The following is a 15,746-nucleotide window of genomic DNA, read 5'->3' as shown; positions in this document are numbered from 1 at the left end:
GACAGACGCAGTCACAGATTTTCTTTTAGTGCATGTTTTACCTTTGTTTCGTTTCTGTGGTGAAAAGAGATAAATGCTTTTGTTACATGATGATCCTTAATATAAAAGCACATAATCTAAATTCATCATGTGCAGAATACAAACATGAGTCAAAATTAGTTCTTAAGTTAATATGCAGTAACTTATTATTAGATATGTTTTGGCTTAGTTTTCAGTTGACTAAAAAGCTCATTATCAGTTTTTCTATCCCTAGGCCATGCAAAACAAGGCTAGCTTCAGCAAAAGCCTGCAGTCAATTTTAAGAACATGTACTTAACTTGATTTTTATCAAGAAGGAATCAATGAAAAAAGATATTTTCAGTAATTTCCCTATTTTTATTGGCCTGTTGTTTTGCTATGTTGAAAATAAATGCACCAGAGTTCAATGATGTGTACATCCAATTCCATTCAGTAAACTAATTAATATATAACAAGATTTTTTTTTAAAAAAAAAAAAAAGCTTACTACTGTTCTGGCATACCTTTGGGAATTCTTCATAAAAAGAAAATATTTCCCGTAATTGAGGTCTGCTGAGTAATATGAGCCAAAGAATAAACTATTCTTTCCTTTAAAATTTAAACTTAAAGCTTTGTTTGGAGGATTTTATTTTAGATCAGGATAAATACTGCAGGCTTTATCAGCAGGTGTAATTGAGATTTTCTGTTTAGAATCACAGAACATCTCGGTTTGGAAGAGACCTTAAAAGATCACCTAGTTCCAACCCCCCTGCCATGGGCAAGGATGCCACCCACTAGATCAGGTTGCCCAGGACCTTGTCCAACCTGGTCTTGAACAGCTCCAGGGATGGGGCATCCACAACCTCTCTGAGCAAGATGTTCCAGTGCCTCACCAACCTCTGCATGAAGAGTTTCCTCCTAACCTCTAATCTGAATCTCCCCTCTTTTACTTTAAAACCATTCCTCCTTGTCCTAACATTATCTGCAAAAGCAAAATGTTGCTTCTTTTTTTATAAGCCTTCTTTAAGTTTTGAAAAGCTGCAAAGAAGTCACTCATAGGAGAGGTGCTCCAGCCCTCTGATCATTTTTGTGGCCCTCCTCTGGACTTGCTCGTCCCACAAAAGCCCCACATCCTTCTTGTGGTAGGGGCCCCAGACCTAGATGCAGCACTCCAGGTGGGGCCTCATGAGGGCAGAGCAGAGGGGGATAATCATATCCCTCAGCCTGCTGGTCACACCTCTGTTGATGCAGCCCAGGATGCAGTTGGCCTTCTGGGCTGCAAACGTGCTCTGCTGGCTCATGGTGAACCTTACATCCACCAGAACCCCAAGGTCCTTCTCTCCAGGGCTGGTCTCAATGAGTTCTTCTCCCTGTCTGTACTCCTGTTTGGGACTGCCCCAACCCAGGTACAACACCTTGCAATTAAGACTTGTTGAATCTCATGAGGTTCATGTGGGTGCAAGCAAAATCACTGGACTTAGTCCTTTTTTTTTCCTTAGAGGTGCAGTTTGTTTTTCTACAAACAGTGGGCCTGGGTGATGACAGGTTAAAAGGCGTTATTAGTTTGCTGCTCTTGTCCTAAAAATGTCCTGATGTGTCACAGAATCACGAAGTGGTGGAGGTTGGAAGAGACCTGGAGGTCATCTTGTCCAACCCCCCGTGCTCAAGCAGGACTATCTAAAACCATGTACCCAGGACCATGTCCAGATGGGTTTTGAAGATCTCCAAGGAGGGAGGAGGTGCCACCACCTCTCTGGGCAGCCTGCTTGGTTGCTTAGTCACCCGCGTAGTGAAAGCGTTTTTCCTGATGTTCAGAAGGAACTTTCTGTGCTTCAGTTTGTGCCTGTTGCCTCTTTACCTGTCACTGGGCACCCCTGAAAAGAGACTGCCTCTGTCATCTTTGTTCCTTCATTTATTTCTATGCATTGATGAGATCCCCTATGAGCCTCCTCTTCTCCAAGATGAGTCACAGCTTTCAGCCTTTCTTCATAAGGTAGATCCTTCAGTCCCTAATGCATTTGGATCAGACCAGTGGTTCATCTAGCCCAATTTTCTGTCTTCAGCAGAAACAAAAGGACATGCTATTTAGTAAATGACAGTGGATCTGGTGACTTTCTGTAGTCCATTCATGTTGTACTTCACCGTCATTCACAGCCATTGGACTAAGGATCGTAAGTCATGTCCCAGCCCGTTATTTTTAGTGCCCATTTGTGGACATGTCTATGAAGTTGCCTCAGTTCTTTAAACTTTCTGATGCAATTTATTTATGTTACTTACTCTGAAATATTCCATGTTTGAAAAAAGTTAAAGCTGTTCTTAAGAAAACTTGTCACAACAGAGACGAGTTTTCAGAGATATTTTTGCATACATTAAGTTTGACAGTAAAATGATTCAGTGGTGATAGACAAATGCAAGGTACATTTGAGTTCATGAGTCTTTCGGAGTAGTCTTAGATTTCTATTAGTTCATGAAGTGTTTTTATTGTAAAAAACAAACAAACAAAAAAAAACGTTAGTGAAAACTCACCCTTTTTTATGAAACTCATCTTTTTCATATGGAAGTTCTTTGGAAATACTGACAACTTTTTGATCCATAGATGTTTAGTCTATAATCAATATAAAATTGTAGGGAGGAAGACTAACAACAAGATACTGAAACTTACAGTCCAAGGACCACTAGAAAGTGATGCAATCCTTTGTCTTAAAGCTTATGTAATTTGACATTTGTTCACTGATTCTGTTAATTGAATCTGTGTTCTTGGTCTCTTTCATAAGGACAAATTTCCATGTCACACCAACATTCTTTACTGCTTCCCTGAATATCAAAACATCCTTAGAAATGGATGTCCGAGTCTCCTAAATCCCCAGACTGTCATAGTAAATGAGGAATCTGCTTTTTTTCAGGGTACTGAACATTTCTCAATTTCTGTTGTCTTTTTTTCATCCATAAATCTCTTTGCTGTTCATCTGACTCTTACTTTCTAGTTTCGGTTACTTCTGCTTCATGAAGGAACTTTTGTGCAGTGCATGGGAAAGAAAAGACCAATTGGAGCGTATCCTTAAGATATAGAACATATTTGAACTAGCTTATATATAATGTGAACGTGGAGAAATAAATACCAACACTATGTATTTTACAGAAACTGGTGGAGAACTGGACATTGTGGTTACTTCTAATAAAGAAGTGAAAGTTGCAGCAATTCGAGATGCTTTTCAAGAAGTCTTCGGAATGGCTGTTGTTACTGGAGAGGCTGCACAGTCTAACATCGCACCCCAACCTGTAGGCTATGCTGCAGGTTTAAAAGTAAGTTGATATATAACAGTACTAATGTGCCTCCAATGCAAAGACAGATTGTGGAAACGTTCACCCAAAGCAACCTTATCTTCCATAAAGGGAAGGTCAGTTGGTAGTATAGGTGAACCTTTGCTTTTTTTTATGATCTGAATCGTTAAATGTTTTCAAGTGGCTTGTTGAAACATGCTTTTATTTCTTACTGGAAATGCATTCATCTCAGATGAAGAATGGTTTCATCAATTTCCTTATGTCTTGTTTCCTTCACATCTAGCATACTTTGTGAAATTTTTTTGTTACAGTTTCTAAGTATATCAGGCATTTGTTCTCCAGCTATTACTAGCGCAGTACTTTGGGAATGTTAGAAATGAAAGGAGACTCTGAGGCTGAGGTTGTCTCTGCACTAATTCTGTAGGTCAAAGATAGTTTGATCACTTTGATAGTTGGAACGCTTGTCACAGGGATCTTCCCAAGCAGATCTATGTAACCCTTAAAAGGTAAGAATTAACTGTGCAGCCTCACTAACAGCTGTGCTGGCCCAAAGAAATGGTTAGCAAAGGGTGTTTCACCAGATTCTAAACTGCATGTTCATTGGGTATATATAGGTAGAACCTCCTGGCCAATAACCAAAAATGCTGTAAAAAACTACTTCCAACTTCCAGTATGTTGTTTCTTAAATGTAAGCAAATCATTCATTTATTATAAATTAAATAGTTTCTCCTAATTGTTGGGGCAGCGTTCACAGCTGAGTTAAGACTACCCTCATACCTGTGTATTAGCTGATACGATTTCATACTGAGGTAAAGGGGGATAATGTATATGTTCTTTACCTGCCTCTTCTTTCCCTTTGGGTACTACTGTGTAATTCTAATATTTTTGTTACAACCTAAGAGTTGTAACAGATTTGGGGAGGTGATTTCTAGATCTTACTTGAAGGGGTACCACAACAAAGAGATTCTCCTTTGGTCTTACAACACTCATAAAGGATCTAAAACAGAGAAATATTAAGCTGCAGAAATGGTAAAAGAAATATATGCTTATGCATTAGCTGACAGTAAAACTCGGTGCAGTTACAGATTAGGAATTCTTTGTATGCTAGTGTAGGTCTTTTTCATGGAAAAATAGTAAACTAAAAATATTGAATTAGTCTTATAGTTTTTGTAACTATTGAGGATTCCCCTGTGAGCTTTTTTTTTTTTTTTTTTTGTAACTATTGAGGATTCCACTATAAGCTGTTTTTTTTTTAATTTTGAAATGAGAGTAATTTTTCCAAATCTCTCATATTGTTTAATGCAAAAAGTACATTGAAGAGTTCTTTTTGTATTCATCTGCAAGTATTGCACTATGTTGTGACTCAGACTGTTGTGTAACAGTTTACATTACTTTCTAGGGAGCCCAAGAAAGGATAGACAGCTTGCGTCGGACAGGAGTAATACATGAAAAACAACCTGCTGTGTCAGTGGAAAACTTCATTGAGGAATTGCTTCCTGACAAGTGAGAACCTGATACCTGTTCTTGGTGGCAGGGGGGAGGAAGGGAGTATTCTTTATTGACTCAAAGGGGCCTACTATAAAAAGTTACCATTATCACTTTCTCAGCAGAAGACAGGAGGGAGTCTATCTTCAGTATTGCTTTGGCAGACTTGATTTTGGAGAGGTTGTTCAGCTTATTGGCCAGACGTCTTTAGAGTTGAATAGACAAGATCCTTGTCAGCTTTATCAAGACTCACGTTACAAAACCACGATGAAGTATACAAAACTGACAAAATTAAGGAGCTGTAAAAATTGAAATTTGTCTTATGACTTCCTTTCTCACGTGTGTGTGCGTTCTTTTCTCTCTCTGAAACTGTATTCATTTCAGAAAGTATATTTAGAGATGTTCTGGATTTGGAGTAATGCAGTTTCCTGAGGTACTATATTATGCATTTTCATTTCACCAGGAGTGTACTGCTTCTAATCTGTTCCACACAGATGTAACATATCTGAAGGCACAATAGTTACAACTTGATGTCATAACACGCTTTTTGACAGACAGTTCTTGAAGTAGTTTTATAATTATTTTCCGAAACAAAGAGACAATTTCATGTTTCCTTGATACAATCTGAAATAATTTGCTTTCTCATCTTTGCACTGTTGTTTGTGTAATAGACTTTGATTCATTTTTTGACACGTTTGCTCCATTTTTGGAGGTACGTTTAGTATCCCTAGTGGAACATGAATGGTGAACTTTCTAAGTAAAGAAAATTAGGAAGTATTTTAATTCTTGTTAAGTATTTATCTCCACCTAGTTCAATTTAGATGTTTTATTATGTTTACACAAAGGAGTAACTGTGACAATAAGGTCTCTGTTTCAGAATAATTGCTGTTCTCTTTATTTGAGTTTACTCATTCCTAAACCTGAGAATTTTGGATAAAACATTTGAAATGAAAGAGCTGGCCCAGGAAGATCATAGAACAGAATGCTAGCTTTTCTGTCCATACCATACGTGCCCCAAGAACATCATAATCTTCAATATTATTTACAGTAGAAGCAAAGAATTACTTGATGCTTGCTTCATCCAACAAGTGACTTTGAAAGTTTCCCTGCATGTTGTTACAAAAAAAAAAAAAAAAAAAAAGAACTATTTTTGGCTCTATTTTTTCTGCAATGAAATAATAGATCATGGTGTTAATAATTGATAAATAATAATTCTGAAGTGAGCATTGTGGTGTTGCACTTCAGTATCAAGGATAAAATTTGTGTTCTGCTGATATCCGTATCATGCTTACAAATATCTGAAAGGAGAGCAGTGTTTCCAAATAACCACACAATTTTCAATGGTCTTTCAGAGAGCTGAAGGACATCACTCCCCTTCCAATTGTGCATTCTGAATACTGTTTGCAGAATAAGTTGCAAAGTATTTTGTTATCTTTCCATTTACCAACTTTTTTTATATAAATTGAGAGCGCTTTATCCTTAAAGAAGTCTTTCATAGTTGCAAGTGAGAGTAGTGCTCTATCACAGGGCATTCCAGTACTCTGTTGCCTCCTGCAAAAGAGAATGCAAGTGAAAGTACTTCTTCCCCTCTCACTCTACTGCAGTCTTGCTCTGACAGTAAGCTATTGTCACCCCCCCCCAGACAGTCATTTTTAAAATTTGAGTCTTGCATTTCTATTCATAACAACATTCTTGTTTCTCACACTTTAAAGTATAAAACTTAATTTATATGTAGACACGGGTAATATGTAGAAGACAACAGCTTCAATATTTAGCTTTCTAAATCTTTTATGATTTTGGTCTTGCTTTTGTGTTTGTTTTCTATGAAGTGTGTCTCTCCTGTGGCAGCTCAACTGTAAAAGTGTTCTGGAAATTGAATACAGTGAGGCAATGATGAGTTGCCCTTAGTTTTGTTTGGATTGTATCAATGTTAAAAGTTTGATAGGGAGAAATTGCTTAATATTTTTGTAAACTAGATAGAGAAACGTTCTTGGTACTGCTTCAGTAGTTTTACCATGCCTTCTGCAGCAGGCACCATTTTTTCTGAAAGGTGCAGGTTTTTTTCAGAAAGGTTTAGTCTTCTGACTAAATCATTTAAGTGATTGTAGTAAGATTATATATGCAAAAAAAAAAAAATCTTCTGAATATAGAACGTGAATAAGAATTAAGGTTTTTGATTGTTAGGGAAAGTTATTTTAATGAGATGCATTATAGAAAAGATTGCATGAAAAAAGTAACATAATAAGTATGTCTAAAAGAATATATCTGTACAGGCCCCCTCTCCTCCAGCTTTCTGTGTTTCTTTGATCTGTTCCTTGTATTTTGTATAATTTTGTTTATTTTATGCTTATTAGATGCATACTCATGCACTATAGTACACACTATATACATACACACTAAAGATGATGTATACAAATTTTATTTAAAATATGCAACACACTTAAATGAAACTTCATTACATATAATTACATATGTAGCAGAATTTGTAAAATGCATGAGTTGTAATTCAACTACAAACAAGTTTTCAGTCAAGTGATACACAGTACTAAAAAGTGAATTAATTTGCATATTATTGCAGGTGGTTCGACATTGGATGTTTAATTATTGAGGACCCAGTTCATGGAATTCATCTGGAAGCTTTTACCCAAGCAACACCAGTGCCTTTACAGTATGTTCAGCAGGTGAGTTTTCAGGTTTCTTACAGGTGTTGGATTAACAGTCAAGACATAAGATTTAAGTTTTAATTTCATTTATGATGTCAGTTCGTATTGTTGCTTCACTTAAATCTTTCTTTATAAATGAGGATAAAAAATGCTTCTAAGTCATAGGTAAGTACTACTTAAAAATCTTTCGGCATTTGTGGCAAAGTAATCCTTGCTCAGGAGTCTCATTCTGCAGTATACAGCACATGAAACATTTGTTTTACTTTTCTATTAATTAAGAAGAAATATTCCAAGAAGAAATTAACGAAGAGGAAATATTAACCAAAAAGAAATTAACTGAGAAAAAATATTTCCTCAAAATGGAATATAATTTTAATCACTGTACTACATCTGTCAGTCTGGTTCAGTGTCTAAAAATAAACCTTACCAATCTTTAGATAAAGTAAGAATACTCGCATTTCCCTCGGTCACACAGGAAAGCCTTGCAGCTCAAGAATGCACTAAGCAAGTGCACCAAGTATACGCAATAAGCACTCTTACCCAAGAAAATGAGTGTTTCCCTTTTCTTAACTTACTTCATGTATGTATTAGAGATTCATCTGAGGTCAACAAAACTGTGTAATAATGGAGTGTATGTGCACACACGTGCACATGTTACTAAATCAGTGAAGTATCTAACATCTCATTCAGGCACAAGTATAAAAACTGAGAACACTCCAATTTTAATAAAACTCATAAAATCTAGATATTTTATGTTGCTAATTACCAGCATACTGATAGGATAGCATCCTGTATTGGTTAGTGTTCCTAAAACTTACTTCAAATAAATCACAGATACCTTTTCATATTTGTGCATGGACCTGATTCCACAACATACAGTCTCTTACCTAAAAACAAGACAGATTTCCTCTTTTGACTGTGCTATTCTCACAAAGGTTTAAAATTTCTGAAATAGGAAGATTTAAGTCTTGGAAATTCCATGGGTCATCCCACTGAAAATAACCCAGTACTGGGCAGTTCTTAAACCGACAATTTTTTCATGAGGTTGCTTACATTACTTGGGCCACACTGGGAATTATTCCAAAATCCAGTCGCTGCATGTTGCCTGACTGCAGATGAGTCATACATTAGTTAATTCTGGTTCGCAAATTATTTTTAATGTTTCTGTGAAGAATTCCAAACCAAAACTGAGAGTTTGATCTGCAGAGGATTGTTTTGAGAAAACAAATAGTGATTGTTTAATTTTTGTGCGTGTAATACCAGTTCCATTAGAGTGGAGATTTGTGGGATAGTTCTTAGTTTTCAGAGCTCTTACAACTTTGAAAAGCTGATGAGTAGCAAAATGAGAAATACTGCTCCATTTCTGTAATTTTACAGAATGCTCTTAAAAAGAGTGGTGAAAGACGTGAAGCTACAGGAAAAAATACTAATTAAGCAGATACAACTTCACTGAGGGATGTAAGCAACCCATCTGAAAATAAGCACAGCAATGTGAAATTACTGCATAAATTGTTACATAGTTCATATCAATGCTCCACAGATGCAAAAAAAATAATAATCATGGTAGCCGTCCTTCTTTTTTGTTTTACAGAACACTGTTTTGTCATTTAAAAGCTATTGTTAATAGCAAATTGTTGGGCTCTTGATTGGGTGTGTGCACCAATTGTTACCTTTATTCCCATTATGTCTCTTTGAGTTTCTCTCGGGGTGTGAGAGAAACTTAGTATGAATCCAGTTAAATATCTGTAATTAAAATCTAGATTACAGAGTGGAGGAGAAAAAAAAGAAGCAGTAATCATATAGTGGTATTTCAGACAGAAAACAGAAGAAATGTGCATTGGATGATAGATCTTATTTGTTACTCACAGTACAAAAGGTGTAAAAATACATGAAAAGCAATTAAATTGCTAGCTGTGTGTTTTGTTGTTTTTGTAATAGAAATAGTGATAAAAGTATCTGCATAGAATGAAACTTTTTAGAATTAGAATATAATTCTTACTGTCTTTACCAATGGCATAAACTTTTCTGAGCACATAATTAGGGACTCATGGCTGTTTATAACTCTTAAATATTGCTTGATTTGAGAAAGTGAAAGGTGAATTTGAGATCTTGTTACGAGAAGCTTCTGTTCAGAGGCCAGATGTCGTCTTTTTTTTGTCAAACCAGAAACTGCAAGAACAGGGGAAAATACTAGACTTTTATTTTTTTATATTTTATTTGGTGTTAACTGATATTTAGCACCAAAAATTCTAAATTTGTCTATGAAGTTATGTGCAATTATGGATCATAATGGAGATACCATAACAGATATTCAGTCCCTACTGTCCACTAAATTATTTTCTTACTGCCAATATGTTTGGATTAATAAGAAGTGTTGAATTTGCTTTTTCCTTACAAAGGAATTCTGCCTCTTCTGTACCTCTGGAGAGCATCAAGTTATTTCCATATTGGAGCAGATTGTATATTCTAACAAATTTGTATGTGGGATTGGACTAGATGATTCTTCAAGGTCCTTTCCAATCCCTAACATCCTGTAATTCTGTGATACATACTGTTACTTTACAAGACAGCGGTTGTAGGAAGGCAGAAACACACTGCTGAGCTTTGGTCTGCTGCACATGCAGTGGAAAAAGACTGACTCAGTTATGTGTCAAAACAAAAACTGTATGAAGAATTTGGCCCGTTGTGCAATGTTATGAAGAAATAAGTAATAGTAAGAACAGCCTTTCTTAGGCTGAAAGTCTTCTTCGTTGTATGTGAGAGTGGCCAGAGGTGGTTATCTGGGGTGAGAATGAAAAGAGATAAATGCAGTGGTACTTACACCGCAATTTACCATCTGCATCCAGTCTTGGGGAATTACAGTGTATGCACACTGTGATCTCATGCAAATAGCTCAGTCTTCCTTTTCTGCCAAGCTGTTTTCTTGTTACTTGTCTGCTCCAAAAGGACATTTTAAGCATTAAAAAAAAAATCTGTGGAGAGTAAGAATTTACTGTATGAATACGTATTGTTACTGATTCCATCTGTTGGCTACTTCAAAAGAGAAAACTATTTCATACTAATAGCAGAATGTCTTTATGCCCTCAAATATGTTTCATATTTAAATTGTTCAGATGTCACTTGGATCATGATAGACACAAATTTAAAAAGTGTAATTGGCTTGCAAAATTGCAGGGCAGTCTGAGATTTGGATTCTGATATTCTTTTATTTGCCATGTAGTCCCATTGTAAGAAAGTTTACTGCTAGTCTTGGTGAAGACAAACAAAACTACTCTTTTCATGCTCATTCAGTAAACACTTCTCAAAACATTACACAGGCTAAGAGTCTCACTCCTCAGGACTACAATCTGAGATGGTCAGGCCTGTTGGTGACAGTGGGCGAAGTGCTTGAGAAGAACATACTGAATGTCAACAGGACTGATTGGCACATGGTATTCACTGGCATGTCCCGTCGACAGATGATCTACAGTGCAGCCAAGGCTCTGGCAGGAATGTACAAACAACATCTACCACCCAGGACCGTTTGAAAGAAGGCTGATCCATGACACTAAGGAATACTGGCTTTGTTTCTGGAATAGTGAAAACTATGTATTCTAATTCTCAGTGGGGATACAGCACAGATTTCTAATCTACCTGTAAACTGTATTTTACTTTTTAAGATGTGGAGGTAGTTTCCAATAGTGGAAATGAGCAATTCCAATTTTCAATAACCATGTGATTTCCAATATAATTCACAAAAGAGGAAATCAGAACAAACAGATATATTTATAAGTAAGACAAATAACATCACAGTTTATAAATTGGAATGTGCTATTACTTGACACCTTAATAGGCATTTCTGAAATGTTTAATATTTCAGTTACTCAATATACTTTTTTAAAGATGGGGATCATTGTTTAGCTACTTATATTAATAATATAAACATGTTGACAGCATAATATGTATGTTAAATGTGCATTTCAATCTAGAGAGACGACTTCTGAATTAGATGTTATTTTGGGGCCTGTGCTTAAGTGGTATTTCACACATCAGAGGTTTGGTGTATGTAAGTTCTCAGGACTGATGCTGAGTAGTTTTTTTTAACATGTAACAGTGGACTGCTGAAGAACAGCACAAACCCATGCCCAGTTAGTTCGAGTCTGGGCTAAATAATTCTTGAAATCTCATTTTCCAAGCTGCATCTTTTTCTATGTATAGCTTCTCTGTAGCAGAGATGAAATCATCTCCAGATAGAACACACAGCATAGTTCAAGTTGCTTCAGTGGCTTTTAGATCAGGTAGCACATACACATGAAATTATCTCAGCATTGCATTTCAACGTCATTTACTACAGTATTTCCAAACCACACATTTTATATGGAATTAGTATAATTTCTTCTATCAAGTTATGGTTGTCAGCAATTGGATGTGGAAAATAGTGAGATGTGTATCACTTGCTTTGCTATCCTGCATTTTCTAAACATTTATAAGTCCTAAATGCCTTCTTGATGTCATGGGCTCACTGTTTCTCATATAAGTTTTTGGTCTTCTCTGATTTTTTTTCATGGCTTCACTTCTTCTATCTATGCTCACACAATCGTAAATCTTTATGCAGAAATATGGAAGTAATTGTGAAGAGAATATTTTGGTAATAATACTTTTTTTAAGAACAAAGAATAAACAATTACTTTTTGTTTGCCTTAAACGGTTTTGCAGCTTGTATTCTTTTGCTTTTACCTTTCCTGATGCTTTCAAAGGACATATTTATATACAATACTGTTAAGCCACTTCATATTTGTACCCAGTGAAAGCCTGTCTATTTCCAAGTAATATATTTTGCCTTAATTGGCTTCCTCTGTAAATTAGTTGAATAAATGTTTTTTCCTAGAGAGTTGTACCTATTATAAAGGTTTACTTGTTTTTAATGTAGCTGATGAACACCTTAATGGGGAAAAAAAAACAAGCCCATATCTGACTGTTGAGGTCATGAAGTTTTTTACTGGGGGAACTTAGTATCAAAAGTTAAAAGGGTGATACTGGGACTTCTGTTTGTCATCAAGAGTGAAATGAAGTTCTTATAATCTAATGGGAAGCTGTAAGTGACCCACATTATTTGAACATTCACACGTCTATGGGGCTGGATGGGATTCATCCAAGGGTACTGAAAGGAACTGGCAGAAGAGCTAGCCAAACCACCTTCAATAAACTACCACCAGTCCTGACTAACTGGAGAGGTCCCAGTTCAGTGAATGGGACTCCAGTCAACAAAGGCAGGAAGGAGGATTCAGGGAGTTTCTAGGAATGTCATTCTGACCACAATGCCAAGGAAGACTATGGGCAGGTGTATCCTGAATGATCATCACACAGCACATGCAGGACAATCAAATAATCAGATGAAGCCAGTATGGGTTTATGAAAGGCACATCCTGCCTGACCAACCTGATCTCCTCGTATGACAAGATGATGCGTTCAGTGGGCAAGGGAAAAGGCTATGGTTGTCTGCCTGGGTTTTAGTAAAATGCTGGGCACTGTTTCCTATAGTATTCCCCTGGGAAAGTGGCTGCTCATGGCTTGGACAGGTGTATGGTTCTCTGGGTGAGGAACTGGACAGATTGCATGGCTCTAAGCTGTAGTCAGTGGAGTTCTATTCAGTTGGCAGCTGGTCACCCATGGCATTCCCTGCGGCTCAGTATTGAGGCCAGTTTTGTTTAACATTTTTATCAATTATCTGGATGAGGGGATTGAGCACATCCTAAGTAAGTTCATGGACAGTACCAAGTTAGGCAAGACTGTTGATCTGCTTGAGGGTAGGGAGATTTTGCAGGGGGATCTGGATGGGATAGTTCAATGGGCTGAGGCCAGTCGCATGACATTCAATGTGGCTAACTCCTTGGTCCTGCAACTGGGTCATAGCAACCTCACACAGCGCTATAGGCCTGGGGAAGGGATGCTGAAAATTTACCGAGCAGAAAAGGGTCTGGAGGTGCTTGTTGACAGCCAGACGAACGTCAACCAACAGGGTGCTGAGGTGGCCAAGAAGGCCAAAGGAATCCTGGCCTGCATCAGAAATAGTGTGGCCAGCAGGACTAGGGAAAAAATTACCCCCTTGTATTCAGCAGTGCTAAGATCACACCTCAAATCTTTTGTTCAGTCTTGGGCCCCTCACCACAAGGATATTGAGTTAATTAAGCATGAGCAGAGAAGAGCAATGAAGCTGGTGAAGGGACTAGAACACAAGACAGAAGACTGAGGGAGCTGCAGCTGTCTAGTTTGGCGAAAAGGAGGCTGAGGGAGGACCTCATTGCTCTCTACAACTACCTGAAAGTAGTTTGTTGCAAGATGAGTATCAGTCTCTTTTCCCAGGTGACAATTGGTAAGACCCAAGGAAAAGGACTCAAGTTGCTCCAAGGGAGGTTTAGATTGAATATGTGGAAGAATTTCTTCACTGGAAGGGGCTGCTAGATAAGTGGTGAATTTCCCATCCCTGGAGGCATTTAAGAGTCACGTTGTTATAGCATTAAGGGACAGGGTCTAGTGATGGGAGTAGGTCAGGCTGATGGTTGGATCTGATGATCTTGAAGGTGTGTTCCAAACTAGATGATTCTGTGAACTCATTATTCAGTGCAGGTATCTTTGCTCTTAATGTCTTTTCAGCTTGCAGTGTATAATATGTTAAATGCTGCCCTCTTATTCACTGCAACAATATCATAGAATCATTTAGATTGAAAAAGACCTCTAAGATCATCAGGTCCAACCTTTAACCTGTCACTGCCAAGTCCACCATTAAACCATGTCACTAAGCACTACATTTACATATGTTTTGAAGATCTACAGGGTCGGAGCAGTGACTCAACTAGGCAGTCTGTTCCAATATGTAACAATCCTTTCAGTGAATAAATTTTTCCTAATATCCAACGTAAACCTCCCCTTCTGCAATTTAAAGCCATTTGCTGTTGTTTTATCAACTAGTATTTGGGAGAAGAGATCCATCCCCACCTCGCTATAGCCTCCTTTAGAGTGAGGCTATAATTGTAGAGTGATGGTATCCTACATGATAAAAAGTAGAGAGGACATGAAATTATCAGTGGGTTTATGTGTGCTGAATTTCTGGTTTTTTTTTTTGTTTGTTTTGTTTTGTTTTGTTTTGTTTTGTTTTGTTTTTCTCTCTTGCATATTTAAGAAAATAACATCCTCACACAAAGAGCAAGAGTGCAGCTTCTTCCCTAAGAGGTCAGGGAAAGGAAAAATGTCTGCAGTATGTACTGGAAAGCTAAAAATAAACAAATAAAAAATTACTTCCTATTTGAGTGAAAACACTTTTCCAAGTCTGAGCTGCAGCTGACACGAAGGAATTTTGAAGCGAGTAAAAGATAACATTCAGCTTTTCACAGTCTGCTCAGATAGGATAGGATGGGATGGGATGGGATGGGATGGGATGGGATGGGATGGGATGGGATGGGATGGGATGGGATGGGATGGGATGGGATGGGATGGGATGGGAGAGAAAGCTCAATAGGTAGGATATTGACATACTGTGTTAAATCTATGCTGAAATCAACTTAGAGAAGCACATGTCAGAACACATTGAGACATGTAACGGCAATTCTCAGCTGCTTGTCACCACTGTGAATACAGAGCAGAAATAGTTGCTGCTGCTTTGTGAATGAGTGTCATAAGGAAATAAATAAAAAACAAACAAACAAACAAACAAAAACAAACAGGAAATTCCCCCATTTGAAGATGAAGAATGTCAATGATTGTTGCAAATGGTCTGGGGATACACCCAGAAGAAAGGGAAAAGAGCTATATAAGGAAATCAGAGTTGCTGTACATTATCTCCACATATGTTGGAACTGCTGTTCCAATGGTTTTGTTTACTATAGATTTTGTAGCAAGCAGTGTTGAAAACAATTTTTCCATGACCATGGACTTTTCCAGCATTATCATGATGTTTTGGAGATAACTTGCCTCAAAGAAGTTGTAATTGTCTCATCAGGAAATATATGTTGATAATCACACTGTAGAAAGAACATAACGTGGTATGACCTGCTGCTATTATAGCTCCTGCCTCACTGCAGTCAAAGTTATGGCAGTGTACCAAGCAGGTTGCAGAAGGTCAGGCTGTGAGAGATGGTCTGCGTCTTGTAGGTATGCTGAAGAGTAACAATGACTGCATGCTCTGCTATGACATTGGTGGCACTGGTTTTCACTGCACATCTTTATAATGATATTGTAATCTCCTTCACTATCAGCATGTGGTCAGTTCAGTCACTTGAGGCTAATTGCAGCACTGCTTCTCAGCACTGCATAGTAGCTTTTTCGTGACCCTGACAAAGACATC

General features: G+C 37.4%; 1 protein-coding gene across 6 annotated transcripts in view; it reads left to right on the top strand.

Annotated features, from left to right (window-relative positions):
• Positions 1-12,301, top strand: part of PRRC1 (proline rich coiled-coil 1) — a 30,906-nt gene extending 18,605 nt beyond the window's left edge. For all 6 annotated transcript variants that reach the window (XM_082782886.1, XM_082782887.1, XM_082782888.1 and 3 more), the window contains 4 exons: positions 3,136-3,299; positions 4,678-4,781; positions 7,342-7,444; positions 10,744-12,301. In XM_082782886.1, the coding sequence (XP_082639012.1) occupies positions 3,136-3,299; positions 4,678-4,781; positions 7,342-7,444; positions 10,744-10,953 (581 nt within the window). In that variant the 3' untranslated portion in view covers positions 10,954-12,301. The remainder of the gene's footprint in view (positions 1-3,135; positions 3,300-4,677; positions 4,782-7,341; positions 7,445-10,743) is intronic.
• The last annotated feature ends 3,445 nt before the right edge of the window (positions 12,302-15,746 follow it).

This window comes from Aythya marila (assembly GCF_965140915.1).
Source record: "Aythya marila genome assembly, chromosome: Z".
In the NCBI taxonomy this organism is placed as follows: domain Eukaryota; kingdom Metazoa; phylum Chordata; class Aves; order Anseriformes; family Anatidae; genus Aythya; species Aythya marila.
Note: the sequence above shows the minus strand (reverse complement) of the source record. Positions and strands in the feature narration are given on the sequence as shown.